The following is an 18094-nucleotide window of genomic DNA, read 5'->3' as shown; positions in this document are numbered from 1 at the left end:
AAATAACCTACATAGTTTTGCAAGCATTTGCAAGCATAAACACTCAGCCATATTATATGACAGACAGGTACAACATAGGACTGTTATGAGCATATGAACTGTATTTATAAAGAAATAGGTCATAAGGGAAATGCATAAACACCTATCACTATGGTTGCTAATTGTGTGCACCCCACTTTATAACTGTGGGTCATTTTTATCTTTCACAAATGCAGATGTATGAAAAGGACATTCATTTATTGAGGAAGTTTCAACATTTTTACATACACGTACAATGCTTACATACAAAGTCAACATTGTGATCATGCACTTTCCTGAAGTCAAATTTGCAAAACATGCATAAAACAAATTAGAATCCTTTAAGTCTCTATAACTTACGCTTCCAGTGTTGGAAATGATGCAAAGGTGAAATACATAGCATAGCAAATTGTAAAAAATAATGCTCACAATTTAAAATAGTGCAAAAGGAAACTAAAAAAAGAAAAATAACAGCTGGGCACGGTGGCTCACACCTGTAATCCCAGCACTTTGGGAGGCTGAGGTGGACGGATTGCCTGAGGTCAGGATTTCGAGACCTGCCTGGCCAACATGGTGAAACCCTATCTCTACTAAAAATACAAAAATTAGCTGGGTGTGGTGGTGGGCGCCTGTAATCCCAGCTACTCAGGAGGCTGAGGCAGGAGAATTGCTTGAACCCGGGAGGCAGAGGTTGCAGTGAACTGAGATCACACCAGTGCACTCCAGCCTGGGCTACAGAGCAAGACTCCTTCCACCACCCCACCCCACGCCCCCAGAAAAGAAACCAAAATAACAACAGCAGCAAAAAACCTGAAAAGAAAATATGACATGGAAAAGCATATTACAGAGATAGATGATGGACAGTTGCATGGAGATAGTCCATAAAAGCTGACTGACTTTCATGATCATTCACTATATTTTGAAGTCTTGCAGCATGATGAATAGTTGCTTTTTTTTCTTTAAGAAGATGGCTGTCAGAGTATGTTCATACTCATTTTCTACATGGCACTGCTCTTTTTGAAATTCTATGATTCGATGTACACTAACGTGAATATTCTCTATTAAATTTTCCTATCCTGTGATTGTGATTTTCAGGAGTTTAGACTTTAGGGATTTTGATCTTTAGGGATTTCAGCATTTGGGATTATGGCATTTGGTATTGTATCTTTCAAGATTATGATCCCAATATGCTGGGATCATAGATGACTGTTGGGATCACTGCCACCCAGAGAATTGGGGCAGTGTGGATGTTTGCTTTGTTTTTGGGATGGGGAAGGTGTTTATATATTTGAATAGGGCTTTTTTTTTTTTTTTTTTTTGGTGCACGTCCTATCCTGGTAATCTCTTCCTGATGTTTATTTCTGAATAAATCCCATATTGGATTTTTTTTAGTGGTATTGGGACAGAGTGTTAGTAAATGTATGTGAAATCTGCAGTTACTTAAACATTTTACCATTAGACTTTCGCATAACTTCTCAGAGATGCTAAAGGTGGTGAAACTTTGATTTTATTTGCTTTCTTCAGTTCGTCCTCTGGCTCTCTTATAAAAATTATGGTGAACTCTGGAAACCAACCTAAAGGTAGTTAGAGAAGAAAGAAACTACTTACAAATTACATCATCAGCCTGGACAAATCACATTGTCGGGGTTTCCCAAGTAGAGTGTGTGTGCGTTAATTATAGCAGATACCCTGATGCTATTCTAAGGAGACTAAAACAAAATAAGACCTAAGCCCTGTCAGAAGCTCGTTGAATTGCTTAATTTCATCCTACTTTAAAGTGGAATTCTATAAATAACCAGCCCTCCCTCCCAGGTATTTTGTATCTTTTGAATACCTAAGTCTTTTCTCTGAATATTATTAGTGAATTTTTTGTCTCATTAGGTTAGCAGGACTGCCCCCACCCTCATTTTGTCTTTTCCCCCACTTCATTTTGTGTTCATGTGACCCTTTTATAGCCAATATGTTTATTTGGCCTTCAGCTTTTTAATTATTTTATTTTATTTTATTTTATTTTATTTTATTTTATTTTATTTTATTTTATTTTAGAGATGGTGTCTTGCTTTATTGCCCAGACTGGAGTGCAGTGGCACGATCATAGCTCACTGCTGCCTTGAATTCCTGGGCTCAAGCTGTCCTCTGCCTTAGCCTCCCAAGTAGCTGGAACTGTAGGTGCTCACCACTATGCCTGGGTAATTTAAAAAAAAAAAAAAAGAAAATCCATTTCTGAATGGATTTTTAAACTTTTTTGAAAGAAAGGATTTGTAGAAATGGAGTCTCACCATGTGTTGCCCAGACTGTTCTTGAACTCCTGGGCTCAAGTGATCCTCCCACCTCAGCCTCCCAAAGTGCTGGGATTATAGGCATGAGCCACTGCACCTAGCCTCGTCTTCTGCTTTCCTTTGTTTGTTTTTTGAGACAGAGTCTCTCGCTTTGTTGACTAGGCTAGAGTGTAGTGGTGTGACCATAGCTTACTGCAACGTCAGACTCCTCCTGGGCACAAGTGATCTCCCCGGTTCAGGTGATCCCTCATGACTCAGTCTCCTGAGTAGCTGGGACTACTGGCATGTGCCACCATGCCTAGGTAATTTTGTTATTTTTTTATAGAGATGGGGTCTTGCTGTGTTGCCCAGGTTGGTCTCAAACTCCTGGGCTCAAATGATCCTCCTACCTTGGTCTCTCAGAGTGTTGGGATTACAGGCATAAGCCACTGCACTCAGTTTGCTGCTTTTGCTTCACATCAGTTTGAATAACTTTTATTATTGTTACAAATAAAACAGACCTTTTGTTCTAAATCATTAGCTTGTTGAGGTTTCCCCCATGTACTAGAATCATATTAATTCTGCCCCTCATTAAAATATTTTTCAGCCATCCTTTTTCATAATTCTTTTGAACACATTTCATTCTCCTTTTGGAATATGGAGTGTTGCTATGTACTTTGACCTAGAGCCAATTAAAAAGTAGTACTGAAACTCAGTTTTGCTTGTTTATTAGGTCATCTGGGAATTCTCAGTGTTTTCCATTTATGACTTTTTCTAGTGTGTCCTACATTTTCCATTGATCCGTTGATAGAAGTGGTCATCCTCTTTCTTCTTTTTCTGATTTTTACAGAATTACTTCCATTTATATTTCTACTGAATCTATTCACCAAGTCCCCATATTATTATCGCAATTCATATATTGTCTAATTTTTAATAGGTTGTAAATCTTTATTCCAATCACTTGTTTTTTCTTCAGTGCATTAGTTTTCTTTAATCTGTCCTAGAAGATTTGACGATCTTTGGTAGGTTATTCTAATGCAAGACACATCTTTTCCATTAACCTCTCCTTTAATATTTTCCTTTCTTTTTTTTTGTAACTTCCTTTCCCTAGTACATCTTGTCTATTAATTTCCATCAAAAGAACTGTGAGTGCTGACCACAAATGTGACACTGAAAAGGACTCATAAGAAGAGAAAAATACCCCTTGTAGGTTGCTTCTGAAAATATGTGGCCTTGTTCTGCTCTCTTTGATGATTTTTATCTCTTCCTCCAAATCTAAAATCAGGCCAAAATACCCAACTGTCACAACTGGATCAAGCCAGCTGCACCTTTTACCACCAAGTACAAGGCTCACTGCAACCCACGGACACCCACCTAACCTCGGGACAGCCATGATCCCCAATAGGCAGGGGTGACACCCACGACCAGCAAGAAGCAGCTACAGAAAATTGATCCTCAGTGCCTCTGCCTCCCATAAAGATTTATGGGGATCATGTCTCAGGGAGAAATGAGGCAGGAGAATAGGGAATTAGGGTAATCAAGGGTTAAGGCATAAGTAAAAGAACAGTAGATGCACCCAGTTCTAGGCAAGATTAGGCAGCATTTAGGCCACATCCTTACTCCTGTGATGACAAGACAGTAGTCTCCACTTCAGCCTCTGATTGGCTGGGGACCAAGTCTCCACTTCAGTCTCTGATTGGTCACAGGCTAATCCTTCATAGGGTGTAACCAATTGGAGGCCTCTAAAGGGCACCTAGGCGTGTTACCAAATTCTTTTAACTTAATAAAAACCCTAGGCCAGGCACGGTGGCTCACACCTGTAATTCCAGCACTTTGGGAGGCCAAGGCTGGTGGATCATAAGGTCAGGAGTTCAAGACCAGCCTGGCCAAGATGGTAAAACCCCGTCTCTACTAAAAATACAAAAAATAGCTGGGTATGGTGGTGGGCACCTGTAATCCCAGCTACTTGAGAGGCTGAGGCAGAGAATTGCTTGAACCAAGGAGGCAGAGGTTGTAGTGAGCTGAGATTGCGCCACTGCGCTCCAGCCTGGGCGATAAGAGTGAAACTCCATCTCAAAACACACAAACACACACATACACACACACACACACACAAAACGTCTGGGCGCTGTGGCTCATGCCTGTAATGCACTTTGGGAGGCCAAGGTGGGTAGATCACCTGAGGTTGGGAGTTCGGGACCAGCCTCACCAACATGGAGAAAACCAGTCTCTACTAAAAAATACAAAATTAGCTGCGTGTGGTGGTGCATGCCTGTAATCCCAGCTACTTGGGAGGCTGAGGCAGGAGAATCACTTGAACCCGGGAGGAGGAGGTTGTGGTGAGCTGAGATCGCGCCATTGCACTCCAGCCTGGGCAACAAGAGCGAAACTCCATCTCAAAAGAAAAAAAAAAACCACAAAAATACCCTAAAGAACATTGTAGTTGGGACTCATGAGCCGCTTGCTGGAGCCCATTCTACTCTGTGGAGTGTACTTTTGCTTCAATAAGTTTGTACTTTCGTTGCTTCGTTCTTTTGTTCCTTTGTGTGTTTTGTTCAATTCTTTGTTCAACACACGAAGTACATGGACAACTCACAGTCAAGACCTTTTATTCGCTAACTTATTTTGCAGCTTTTGCCAAACACTTGTTATATTTCAGTGCTGTGTGCTACACGATTAATTTCTGCAGTAATTAGAGTTTTCACTTAGAAGGTTACCAGTATGTTTTGGATATATATGTAACTCAGTCTTTTTTTTAAAGACACACTGAAGAGTTTCTGAATGGATTTTTGAACTTTTTTGAAAGAAAGGATATTTCCCAAATATAAATTATGTGATTCGTGATATTTGGATTGCCTAGGGATAATCAGTAATGTGATATTACAGTGCAGCTGAGTCTTTTGTTTAAGAAAATAATACCTGTTTTTATTTAGACCTTTATTAAAAGGAGAGAACCAGGGAACAGTCTTTATGGTAGTACTGAGATATATTCAGTTGTTCATTCATTTTATTTGTATTTATAGAGCGCTGTTGGTATAGGACAGAAATCTCTGGCTTCATGAGTCTTAGAAGATAAATGAATATAATGTTAAATAAGTGCTTAAGAGCACCCTCCCCAAAAAAAAGGCAAAATTTGAATGATTAGAGAGGGAGATTGAAATTTTTAGAAGTATGACTAGGGAGGGCCTCACTGAGAAGGTACTATTTGACAGAAGGGGTACCCGTGTTATATCCGAGGAAAGAGCATTCCAGACAAGGGCAGAGGCTGGAAGTGAGTGTGCCTGGCATGTGTGAGGAACAATGAGGAGGCCAATGTAGTTCAGTCAGGAAAAGATTAATGATAGGAGTGCAGTGAGGTGTGCACTTCATGAGGGACCCGGTAGATAATAAAGGACTCCGGCATTTGTTCTGAGAGAGATGTGAAATCATTTGAGGGTTTTGAGAAGAGACACGTGATCTCACTTCTGTTTTAACAGTGCCACTCTGGCTACTGTGTTGCAAATTGACTGCGGGAAAACTAGGGCAGAAATAAGAAAATCAGTTTGGAGGTATTGGCCCAGAGTGTGGGCAGTGGTTTTGGAGTAAGGTGGTTGAATTCTGGATATATTTGTGAGTGGAGTCAACAAGATTCGCTGTCAAACTGCTTGTTGGCACATAAGAAAAATGGAGGAATTAAGGATGGCCCCCAAAATTTGGAGCCTCAGCAACTGCACATATGTACTTTTCATTAACAGAGGATAGGAAGGAGCAAGATTGAGACATCTAAGAGGAAATGTGAAGTAGGGATGGGAATTAGTTTTGCTGATCTGGATTTCCGAAGAAATTTCTGGGCTTGAGATAAAAATGCATTCAGAAAAATGCATGTAAGTAAAATCCAAAGCCATGTGCCTGGGTATGCTCACCTGAGGCGTAGGGAATTTTGAGACCTCTTATAGAGAAAGGGACTGAGCCCTGGGGTCCTCCAACATCTAGACATCAAGAGAGATCAGGAGAAGTCTGTACAAGAGGAACAGCCAAAAAGGTAGGAGGAAGACCAGTATCGGTGGTGGTGGAAGCCAAGGGAAGATGGTGTTTCAGGAGGGACTAATCAGCTACGTTAGGGTGCGGCTGAGAGGTTAAGTCAGATGGGAAATGACTGTAGGCATTAGCAATGTGGTGGTGGTGGTGGTGCAGGTCTTTGAAAGTCATGAGTCGTGTTTCACTGCAGTTGTGGTAACAGTATGATCATGGGATGGATTCAGAGAGAATGGGAGACAGCAAGTATAGGCAACTTGCTGAGGAGCTCTGCTCCAAAGATCCTCCCTGTTCCCGTATCAGAATGTTTTCCTTGCTGCTGCACTGTACCATCAGTGTACCAACATGTTTCCTCTTCCATTTAAAAAAAAAAATAAAGAAAAAAAGGGAAAGGGTGGCAGCTGAAATGGGAAGGGAAGAGAAGTGGTTTTTCTTTCTTTTTTTATATGGAAGGGACAACATGTTTTTGTATACTGATGGTAAAGATGTAGCAGTGAGGAAAACATTTTGGCACAGGAGGGAGGAGAATTTCTGGAGTAATGGTCTTAATAGGTAAGAAGGTAGAATCTTTGACCTGCAGTAGATGCATATTCAGTTCATCTGTAGTAAAACCAGAGGTTAGTTCCTGGATACAGATACTGAGTTGGGGGAATTGTGGAAATTCTCTTCTGATTCTGATTTCTTCAAAGTAGGAAGCAAGGTGGTCGGCTGAGAAGGAGGCTAGAGAAAGGGGATAGATTGCAGGTATGAGGAGAGAAAACTAATACGAAATAATCCTCTAGAAGAATAGGAAAGAGAATGGTGTATTATGTATATTGAAATCACCATAACTTTTAAATATTGTTGGAGAGATTGACATGACAGTGAGGCAGAAGTTAAAATCATTGTGAAATGAGGGGTTGTGAACTCTGGAGCAGTGAATGACTACAGTTAGTGAGTTACAGTCTCATCTGACATTCAGAACTGAGGTTTTATGAAGGGAGAGTAGAGGATACCGTGTTCCACCTCTAGGCTCCCCCGGTGGTACTATTTGAGGAGGTTATAGGGATGGCAGTGTTTTGTGGAAACACTAGGTTAGAGCAAAGTGAAAAAGAGTAAAAAATACAGGGGATTTGTTGGGACACAGTGAAAGGATTTCAGGAGATCAGGAGATGGGGTCAGAAAAAAGGATTAAATATGTATTTTGGAGAGATAAAAATCATATAAGCAATTTAGAAGTACAGTGGAAGAGAGGCTAATGAGTTAGCCTGAGTAAAAGGGAATGAGCAGACACTTGACACTGTAAAAAATGGCTCTACAGACACTGAGAAGCAGCTGCTCTTTATTGCTCCTGAAGACAGAACAAAGGGAAAAGGCTATTTTAGTTGTATGCGAGTGTCGTAGGAAACAGACGCAAGAGAATTTTTCCTTTTTTTGTCTTGTCTCTGGAACATTTCAAGAATAAGGCTGTTTTCTCTCCAGAGTTTACACATAATGGTATAAATTGGATGACTTGTTTAGATTGTGTATTTCCTGTGGTACCTTTGGTAAAGATTGAAATGACCATGTCAAATGAATGTCTTAAACATATGGCATATTGCTTAAGCTTGATCTCAGTGGCAAATTAAATACAGCTTAAATTGATGAGTTTTTCATCATTAGTTATGAATGCATGAGTTATTCTGTAGAAATCTTAATATTGAAGATTTTCAGTGTATCTTGTATTTTAACAGGTTGCAGTATTTTACAGAGCTAGCCCAAGGCACAAGATGAAAATTATTAAGGTGAGTGTCTAAGAATCAGATTGTTTTATTTCTGTATACAAAATGCTGCTACTTTACTTTTGTTATGTTTGCATTACAGGGAGTAGGGCATCAAGGTCAGAAATACTGTGAAGCAAAACAGTTTTGTTTTTTTTTTTTTGTAAGAGCTTGACATAGAAACACTAATAGAGAATTTAGTTGGCATAAGATGTAGAGGAAAACTTGAATGAAGTATCTGCAAATACAGCCTTCTTTAAACAGTTAGTATAAAAGAATGTTCTAACTGGGGTCCATAGCCAAGTCATCCCAGTGTAAATAGCAGTAATTAGTTAGAAACTAAATAAATACAGCAAGGAAATAGTGTTGTGATAGTGTGAATAATACTTAAAAGGCTATGATTATTTATATTAATTAGTCAAATATATTTAAAGCAACTGATATAGTATCCAGTAGTTAATGGTCTTAAGTTATTAACCATGATAGCCAGCCATTGTGTAGTTCAGAGTTTCTCAACCTTGGCGCCATTGACATTTTGGACTGGATAATTCCTTGTTGTGAAGGGCTGCCCCGTATGTTATCGAATGTTTAGCAGCATCCTTGGCCCCTTCCCACTAGGTGCCAGTAACATCCCCCAAATCATGATATCCGAAACATCTCCAAACATTGTCAGATGTCCCTTGGGAGACACAATTGCCCCTGGTTGAGAATCATTGTATAGTTGTTTGAAGAACAGAATTTAGAGGTACAGTTCTCACAGATGGGAATATTAGTAGCAACTTTTTCTAAGCTTTATCTTACTGAGATCTCCATTTATTGAAGTTCATTGAACAATGGGTGGTCTGTATTATTTCTGATCTTAATTATGTGAAAAAAATTAGGGAGGATTTGTTTATCGCTTTGTATGGAAGCAACATTTTTATCAAAATTCCTTCCTCTCCCTTGTCCTCTGCGCCACTCTAGTCGCTACAGAAGAACGGTTCAGTTGTAGCCATGACAGGAGATGGAGTAAACGATGCAGTTGCTCTGAAGGCTGCAGACATTGGAGTTGCGATGGGCCAGACTGGTACAGATGTTTGCAAAGAGGCAGCAGACATGATCCTAGTGGATGATGATTTTCAAACCATAATGTAAGCTTTGTTTCAGTGAATGCCTATCAGAGAATCTTCCCCTATCCTTTCCTGTCCCCCACCCCTAGAGAATTCAATTGGAAAAGAATTAGTATTTAAACATTAGGTAAACTAAGCCATTTTTTAGGGTAATTATCCTATTTTATGGTCTGAAGAAGATGATTTGTGTGGCTGGAACAGGCATGGTAAATGGCAGAACCCTCATTTAAGAAATATTTGCCAAGTGCCAGCCACATGTCACCTTTTTCTGGGCACTAATATGAAGGTATAGTAATGGCCTTTATTTTAGTTAAATTCAGGTAGTTAGAAATATGCATATGTATGGCTTTTTTTTTGACCTTATAATAAATATTGAAAATTATGAAGTTTACATCCATACCTGTTTTTTTATATCAGTAATTTATTCATCTTGCCCTCATTTAATGTTATAATTTATTAAATTTAAATAGCTCTATTTGTGTCAGCTACAGTTTCCAATTGATTTAAGACTCCAGTGTAATACATGGTGGTGTCAGTTTCACAGTGTTCAGGTGGGGATCATGTGAATCCCATTTATTTATTTTTTTTTTTTGGTAGCCACCTGTTGGATGACCTGAGTTTAGTGATAAATTCCAATTATATGTTCCAGGCTGCTTTATTACTCTGTGTTGGCCTACAGAGAAACATTTAGGAGCTTAGGACTCACAGTATTTGCCAAGCTTTTGCAAGGAAATGAGTTTTTTCTTTCCATTATTATAATTATATAGAAATCTTAGAAGAAATGGGGAGTTGATTAAAAAGCATAGATTTTCCTGGATTCAGCTAAATGAATGAGAGAATTTATATGAATCCTTGTAAACCATGTTCTTTATTTAATTCCTCTGCAACATGTGATCTGCTTGATGTGTAGGAGCAACATGTAGCTTAAATTCTATAATTCTTATATATCTCATTGCCATTTAATTCCTGACATGAATTAGTTTAAACCTTTACTCTGCATTTTGTACCACTAAGAAAATTGAGCTTAGAGGAAGGTGAAGAAGATAATCATGGCTGGGCATGGTACCTCACGCCTGTAATGCCAGCACTTTGGGAGGCTGAGGTGGATGGATCACTTGAGCCCAGGTGTTCGAAACCAGCCTAGGCAACATGTCAAAACCCATCTCTCAAACAATACAAAAAAAAAAGCTGGGAGTGGTGATGTGAGCCTGTGGTCTCAGCTACTCTAGAGGCTGAGTTGGGAGGATTGCTTGAGCCAAGAAGGTCGAGGCTGCAGTAAGTCAAGATTGTGCCACTGCACTCCAGCCTCGGAAGCAGAGAAAGACCCTGTCTCAAAAAAAAAAAAAAAAAAGATAATCATTTTATGTATTATGAATGTGAAGTATTTTCTCTTGTGTAGAGAGACAATGTATGATTTTAATGTTGGAATATCTTCTTCAGAATAAGAATTTTAATATTGTGACAAATTAGTTCAGGTAGAGCTTAGGCTTGACTTTAATTCTTTGTTAAAATAAATGTTTCCATATTGATACATGTGTTGTATTAGTTGGAATTTTATTTTATTTATTTGTTTGTTTGTTTGTTTGTTTGTTTGAGACAGAGTCTCACTTTGTTGCCAAGGCTGGAGTGCAGTGGTGTGATCTCGGCTCACTGCAACCTCCGCCTCCCGGGTTTAAGCGATTCTCCTGCCTCAGCCTCCCGAGTAGCTGGGATTACAGGCATGCGCCACCACACCCGGCTAATTTTTGTATTTTTAGTAGAGACGGAGTTTTGCCGCGCCATGTTGGCCAGGCTGGTCCGAACTCCTGACCTCAGGTGATCTGCCAGTTTCGGCCTCCCAATGTGCTGGGATTACAGGCGTGAGCCACGGTGCCCGGTTGGAAATTTATTTTCAAAATTAGCTCTACAGTGTTTTAGTATAGATACATTTTTATAGGATAATATTTTCTCACTTCATCTTTATTTTTTAAATTTCAGGTCTGCAATTGAAGAGGGTAAAGGGATTTATAATAACATTAAAAATTTCGTTAGATTCCAGCTGAGCACGTAAGTTTGCAAGAAATTTGTCACCATGGGTCTTCTGGATAAATTATATGAAAAGTAGAACTTAAGCAGAATGCCTAGAAACTTCTCTGCCTTATATTTCTGAGCATTGTGCATATGTCAGTTTTCCAAAAAGAAAATTTATTGTATTCTGAAATTTAAAATGGCATGATAAATAGGTTGTAAATGTAACAATAGATGTCTGTATCATCAAAATATATAAATCTTTGTGATTTATTTAATAGCTCACATCTCATTGTTTCCTCTTGGTATCTTTTTCCAAAAGTAGAAGGGGTATTGTGTAGTCAAAAAACAGTTACCAAAATATTGTTGAAACTATCATGCAGATATAAAAATTCTTTATTTGTTCCTGTTGTCTAAACATCTTGAAAATCCTTTGTTAAAATACTCTTAGCTTTAAAATGTCCACATGAATGAAGAATAGTTCACTTGAAACAGTCTTCCTTTAAAAGCATAGTAGTAACAACAGATTTTTAAATGCTAAAAAAGTGGTATCATAGAATCAACAGATTTACTATGCTGATATTTTTAAATGACTCTCTTTTTCAACAGGAGTATAGCAGCATTAACTTTAATCTCATTGGCTACGTTAATGAACTTTCCTAATCCTCTCAATGCCATGCAGATTTTGTGGATCAATATTATTATGGATGGACCCCCAGCTCAGAGGTACGAGTTTTTTAATTGCATGAGCTGGAAAGACAAGGAATGTGTACTACCCTGATAATTAAGTTTTAAACTTGATTTATGGACAGTGTTGGAAAACTTTGCAGCAAATGTTTTAACATTTATGTTATAAATTGTGTGATGTGTGTATTTTATTAATGCTTTTTGAGTGTGCATGCAGTGTAGATCTGAGCCTTTCCACTGTTAAATGCCTAGCCTAAGGTTGAGAACAGATCAGGAATAGGTGCTATCCCTGTCCTCAGGAAGTAAGTAAGCCTTTTATTTCTAAGAATTGGATATAATGGAGAAATTTCTGGGTTCAGTGTTATTATCTAGGTTCTGTTGTCAGTTTTAGAGACTTTGGGAAAGTATTAGAGGACCTGAGTGTCATAACTTTTTAAAAAAATTTAATAATAATGGGGTAGTTGAGTGATAGATGTCATTTGGCCACTCCAGCAAATTATCCCAGTTAAAACCTATTTATATGAAAGATATTTCAAAATTCAGTTGGTAGGTCATGTATTTCACACCGTATTTGAAATAGGTAAACTTATATGTAAATGAATTGGATGGTTTTTTGAAAGTTGACTATCCCCTATCAAATTGTGCCAAACAAAGAGGAGAGAAAAAGTGACAAAATCAGTGGTTATTTTTGCGTAATCAGCCAGTGTTTTATGATTCAACGTTTTGTTTCTATAAGAAAGCATTTAGTTTGCTGAATAATTGAGGTTAGTGAGGTTGTGAAAGGAACACATCCAAACCTTAAAACTTGAAAGTAATTTATTTTTCTGTTTGTTTTTAAGCCTTGGAGTAGAACCAGTGGATAAAGATGTCATTCGTAAACCTCCTCGCAACTGGAAAGACAGCATTTTGACTAAAAACTTGATACTTAAAATACTTGTTTCATCAATAATCATTGTTTGTGGGACTTTGTTTGTCTTCTGGCGTGAGGTATATTCACTGGCCAAGCTGCTATATTAACATGAATTCTATATATCTGATAGGATTCTTAGTTATTTTGATGGGTTACCCAGGAGGCTGGGAAGTTAAGGGAGCTCTTTTAGTGAAAAATATAAGAACATTTTAAAAGAGTTTGATTTCCATCTTTATGGATAAATAAAATTATTGATTCATGTATTAGAATAAATCTGCAGAGAAGTATCAGTTACAATAAAAATACATGAAAATTTAGAGAGAAGTTAGAAAATCTGAGTCTTAAAATCATAGAGCCACTTTATTATTTTTAAATAATAACAGTATTTTAATATCTAATACATAGTTCATGAGAAGTTTTTTTTTTACTTTTCATTATGTAGATTACAGCTGTTCACTAGGTGATTTATAGGAAATTTGGGTAGCTTTTATGTTTCATGTGTTAGGCTAAAGCTATTTCTTCCTAATGGAAAGAAAATGTTTATATTTTTTAAAAAGCATGCGATTTATCCATTAAGTTCAGCCACTGAAAAATAATTTTGTTATTGCCTCTTGACAGCTACGAGACAATGTGATTACACCTCGAGACACAACAATGACCTTCACATGCTTTGTGTTTTTTGACATGTTCAATGCACTAAGTTCCAGATCCCAGGTATGTTTAGGTGAACTTAGTTGATTGACTTGACTGACTCACTTGAGTAGAGTGCTTTCTAATAAGTAGGCAAAGATTATGGGTTTTTAGCTTTGCTTAATTTTGTAGCCACAGATTGCAGCCCCAGCCACATCCTTCTTATAAACATGTGCCATTGGTCACAATGAGGATGGGGCATTTGTGGGAGGTAAGCTTTATGTCTGACTAGAACATAAAAGTATTAATAATTCACAGGTGTTGTCATCTGGGTTTAGCTGGCTATAGCTATAAGATAGATCGTGGTTAACATTATTTGAGCATAGAACAAACTCATAGGTTCTGTTGAGATTTTATTAGTCTCATTTTAAAAGACAGTATTGCTAGGAGTACACGAGCAGTTTTGTGCCTGTTTTTTTTCCCATCACTCCTGTCATTGTGTCAAAGCTTAGGACATTCTAATTTTGCTTTTCTTCCCATGTTGTATCTTAAGGTGTGACTGCTGCTTCTTGGTCTAAGTGTTTTGATAGAAAATAATGGGCTAGAGCTTTGTGGTACTTTTTTAGAGCATATTGTCCTTAAAAACTAGTTTCATTTGAGGCATGACTATTCATTTCAGCTTTAAAGCACTTTATGAATCCTTAACTATATTACCATTTGCCATGCTAGAACTTCTGAGTACAGTGAATTCTCACTAATTGACCAATTTTTGAAGAAGCTGTAATATTTATTTTTTTATGAAAAGTAGTTTTACTTTTTCAGTACACACATAATTAGGTCCATTCTCCAAGAAAGGATTTTAGATTATCTACCTTAGTGAATGTATAGAAATGATTTAGCAAAATACAAATAAAGTTTCTTGATGTTTGGGATGTTAAAAGAAGGTTTCTTTTCCCTCTATGGTCTAAATTATATAGTGTCACTTTTTTTTAAGTAAACCTTTTGTTGATAAATAAAATAAAAGCTACTTTAATATTTACTTTTATTCCATCTGAATTATTACAAAACAATAGTAAAATTTAAGAGATTTCATAGAATTGACATTGCACAATTCAGTGATAAAGTGATACTGCTTATTAAAAATTAGAAGTGAATATAATAAAGAAGTTATTTCTGTGACCAAGGAGTAATAATTGAACTTTCTGCTCTGCCAACAGACCAAGTCTGTGTTTGAGATTGGACTCTGCAGTAATAAAATGTTTTGCTATGCAGTTCTTGGATCCATCATGGGACAATTACTAGTTATTTACTTTCCTCCACTTCAGAAGGTTTTTCAGACTGAGAGCCTAAGCATACTGGGTAAAGAAAACATTATCTTTATCATTTATATATTTTAGATAAATGTGTTTGTTTTAATTTTAAAATTCTTTTAAAATAGCAAAATAAGTAACTCACTTGATTTGAAAAAGGAGTCTATTTTTTCACTTGGGGAAGCTCAGGGGAATTACTCTCCTAACTCCAGGGTTTTGGTTTTTGCTTTTTTATAGGTTATCAATTGTTATAAAAATCATATTATGTGATTCTCAAATATAGCAAATCCAAACTTGCTCTAGAGTATAGTTTATAACTTTTTATGTACTACACCATCTTGTATGAAAACTAGACTTAATCTCCCTGAAAACCAAGTTGCTCTCTTCTTTAAAGTTAGAATTTTCAGTAAACTAATAATTTCATTATTCTTTCTTGTTTGTATATTCTAATTTCACAAAATGTCAGTCTGACCCAAATAGCAGAATGTTTTATAAAGACTATTTGGAAATTACACATTATTCTTACGTTACCATTTATTAAATGTATAATACAGTGCATTTAAAAATTAGTTTTCCTATGTAAGTGTGAGGAATGATATATTTGACAGTAATGCTATCCTTTATTGAGTTCTCAGTTTGGGTATTTATGAAAAGGAGTTATACAGTGTCACTGTAGTTTTTGTTATAAGTTAAAATTTACCTTAAAATTGAACTAGTTGAATTTCAGTATTTTAATTCCATATTCACATTGCTTCCTCTTTTTAAAAAAATGGCATTTTAAGGAAACATCTGCAATTTTCCAAGCAGTAAATAAGAATTGAGATAGTGTGGATACTATTGTAAAGACAAGTCTTCTATGCTTTGAAATAGAACATATTAACGTCAAATTTTTAATCTTCAGATAGGCATTTTCATTCAAATTGGCTACTACTGTTGATACAGTACTTTTTTAAAGGGCTGTGTGATCTATGAAATAAACTCCTTTTGTTGGTGTTACTGTTAAAGGCTAGCCACATAAGGTTTCAGGGAAAGTGGTCAGAGGACTTGGGTTCTAATTCTGGCTGCTGCCTTTCCTAGTTATATGACTTTGGATAAGTCATTTAATATCTTTTTTTCTTTTCTTATTTTTAACTGAGGGTGATTGTGCCTGCCTTATGGAATAGGTGTGAAATAATGTATTTGAAAGCTGTGGTGGCTGGGCGCCATGGCTCACACCAGTAATCCCAGTACTTTGGGAGGCCAAGGCAGGCAGATCACTTGAGGTCAGGAGTTCAAGACCAGCCTGTCCAAAATGGTGAAACCCCATCTCTACTAACAATACAAAAGTTAGCCGGGTATGATGGCACATGCCTGTAATCCCAGCCGCTTGGGAGGCTGAGGCAGGCGAATGGCTTGAACCCAGGAGGCAGAGGTTGCAGTGAGCTGAGATCACGCCTCTGCCTTCCAGCCTGGGCAGCAGAGCAAGACTTCACCTCAGAACAACAACAACAAAAAAGTTGTGTTAAAATGCTAGAAAAATGTAAGCTATTAAGCTTTGCAACTGTAAGTTTCAAAGAAATGTAAAACCCAACTTATTTTCTCTTGCAGATCTGTTGTTTCTTTTGGGTCTCACCTCATCAGTGTGCATAGTGGCAGAAATTATAAAGAAGGTTGAAAGGAGCAGGGAAAAGATCCAGAAGCATGTTAGTTCGACATCATCATCTTTTCTTGAAGTATGATGCATATTGCATTATTTTATTTGCAAACTAGGAATTGCAGTCTGAGGATCATTTAGAAGGGCAAGTTCAAGAGGATATGAAGATTTGAGAACTTTTTAACTATTCATTGACTAAAAATGAACATTAATATTAAAGACTTAAGACTTTAACCTGCTGGCAGTCCCAAATGAAATTATGCAACTTTGATATCATATTCCTTGATTTAAATTGGCTTTTGTGATTGAGTGAAACTTTATAAAGCATATGGTCAGTTATTTAATTAAAAAGGCAAAACCTGAACCACCTTCTGCACTTAAAGAAGTCTAACAGTACAAATACACTATCTATCTTAGATAGATATATTTTTTTTATTTTTAAATATTGTACTATTTATGGTGGTGGGGCTTTCTTACTAATACACAAATAAATTTAATCATTTCAAAGGCATTCTATTTGGTTTAGAAGTTGATTCCCAGGAGTGCCATATTTCAGCTACTGTATTTCCTTTTTCCTGTAATGTAAGCAGCTCAGATACCATGTGCTGCCATTTTTGTATCAAGTTTTTTGCACAGGATGTGACCACTGTCAGATCACTGTTCTTTTCTTTCTTTTTGTGATTGAAAAGCCTATACTACAATTTGAAGTAAATTTTTGTTTTTCTTAGTAAGTGTAAATGGTTGCTTTATTTTTATTTTAAAAAGGTATGTCTTTGGTTTGGCAGAATTAATGCAGGGCTATCAAGTGGTATTCTAGGGTAACAGTGTCCATAATTAACACTTAGTCATAGAGTCAAAAACATTTAAGACTGATTGGGTTGAAGTTTATAATAAATTATATTAACATGTCTTCCTTTTTGAGTTAAAGATAACTATATACTTTGTCAAATATCATTTTGTCATCTAAATATAAATCCAAATACCTCAGCTAAGTAATTCTATTATTTTTACTGTTATGTATGTTTTTAATCATATTTCTTAGGAAGTATAGGCTACTAGACTTAGAATAAAAAGTCCCCAAACCCCCCAAACAAATGGTTAATGAACCAGAATATATGTGGAAGATTCTTTGCTGGCCTTGCTCTGTGCATCTGAAGCTTCTTTGGCCTAGATTTTAGCACAAACCTGAGTATATCTCTTCTACTTTCATCATATGTTCTGTACTTGTTTTTGTTTCATTGGGCATGCTAGGGAAATAGGTGGATTTTGTGTGTAATGCCATCAGTTTTCATAAAAGCTTGATGAGGTATAGGTCATTTGTTTTGAGTATGTGGGCCAGAAATTTAAAATTAGAAATTTGTTTTTCTGTTGAATATTTCTATCTGTAAACAAAAATTGGTCCCAATTCTTACAGGTTTAATCCTTCTTGAAGCTATTAAGTTTTGTCTTTTATAATCTGTCAGGATGAACCACTCCTTAGCTTTTATCCAATATTAAACTGCAAGTGTTAGCACTGAAATATTGTCATTGATAGGGAAAATATATATTCTTTGAGTCCTTGTTACTGAGGCAGTTGAGTTAAGGAGCTGGCTACAGTTTATTCTACTTAACCCTTTAAGGCTGAATTGTCAAATGTACATTGTTCCATGTCGTTAGAGGGAACATGGAAGCCATTGTCTAATCAACTCTATCATTAGTGACTTGATGTCTCATACCTTAATTTTGTAATGATTTTTATTCTCTGTTACAAGGACTTGAAATACGTATTAAATGCACGTT

General features: G+C 36.8%; 1 protein-coding gene across 8 annotated transcripts in view; it reads left to right on the top strand.

Moving 5' to 3' along the window:
• ATP2C1 (ATPase secretory pathway Ca2+ transporting 1) overlaps window positions 1-18094 on the top strand; it is a 158257-nt gene that overhangs the window by 126557 nt on the left and 13606 nt on the right. For 5 of the 8 annotated variants that reach the window (XM_055295432.2, XM_055295436.2, XM_055295437.2 and 2 more), the window contains 8 exons: window positions 8003-8053; window positions 8993-9159; window positions 11116-11184; window positions 11755-11871; window positions 12672-12819; window positions 13361-13456; window positions 14590-14731; window positions 16270-16394. In XM_055295432.2, coding sequence (XP_055151407.1) covers window positions 8003-8053; window positions 8993-9159; window positions 11116-11184; window positions 11755-11871; window positions 12672-12819; window positions 13361-13456; window positions 14590-14731; window positions 16270-16394 — 915 coding nt within the window. The remainder of the gene's footprint in view (window positions 1-8002; window positions 8054-8992; window positions 9160-11115; window positions 11185-11754; window positions 11872-12671; window positions 12820-13360; window positions 13457-14589; window positions 14732-16269; window positions 16395-18094) is intronic. The other 3 variants (XM_055295433.2, XM_055295438.2, XM_063610736.1) reach the window with 1 other exon arrangement.

The sequence above is a fragment of the Symphalangus syndactylus genome, chromosome 10, assembly GCF_028878055.3.
Source record: "Symphalangus syndactylus isolate Jambi chromosome 10, NHGRI_mSymSyn1-v2.1_pri, whole genome shotgun sequence".
Taxonomy (NCBI): Eukaryota; Metazoa; Chordata; class Mammalia; order Primates; family Hylobatidae; genus Symphalangus; species Symphalangus syndactylus.
Note: the sequence above shows the minus strand (reverse complement) of the source record. Positions and strands in the feature narration are given on the sequence as shown.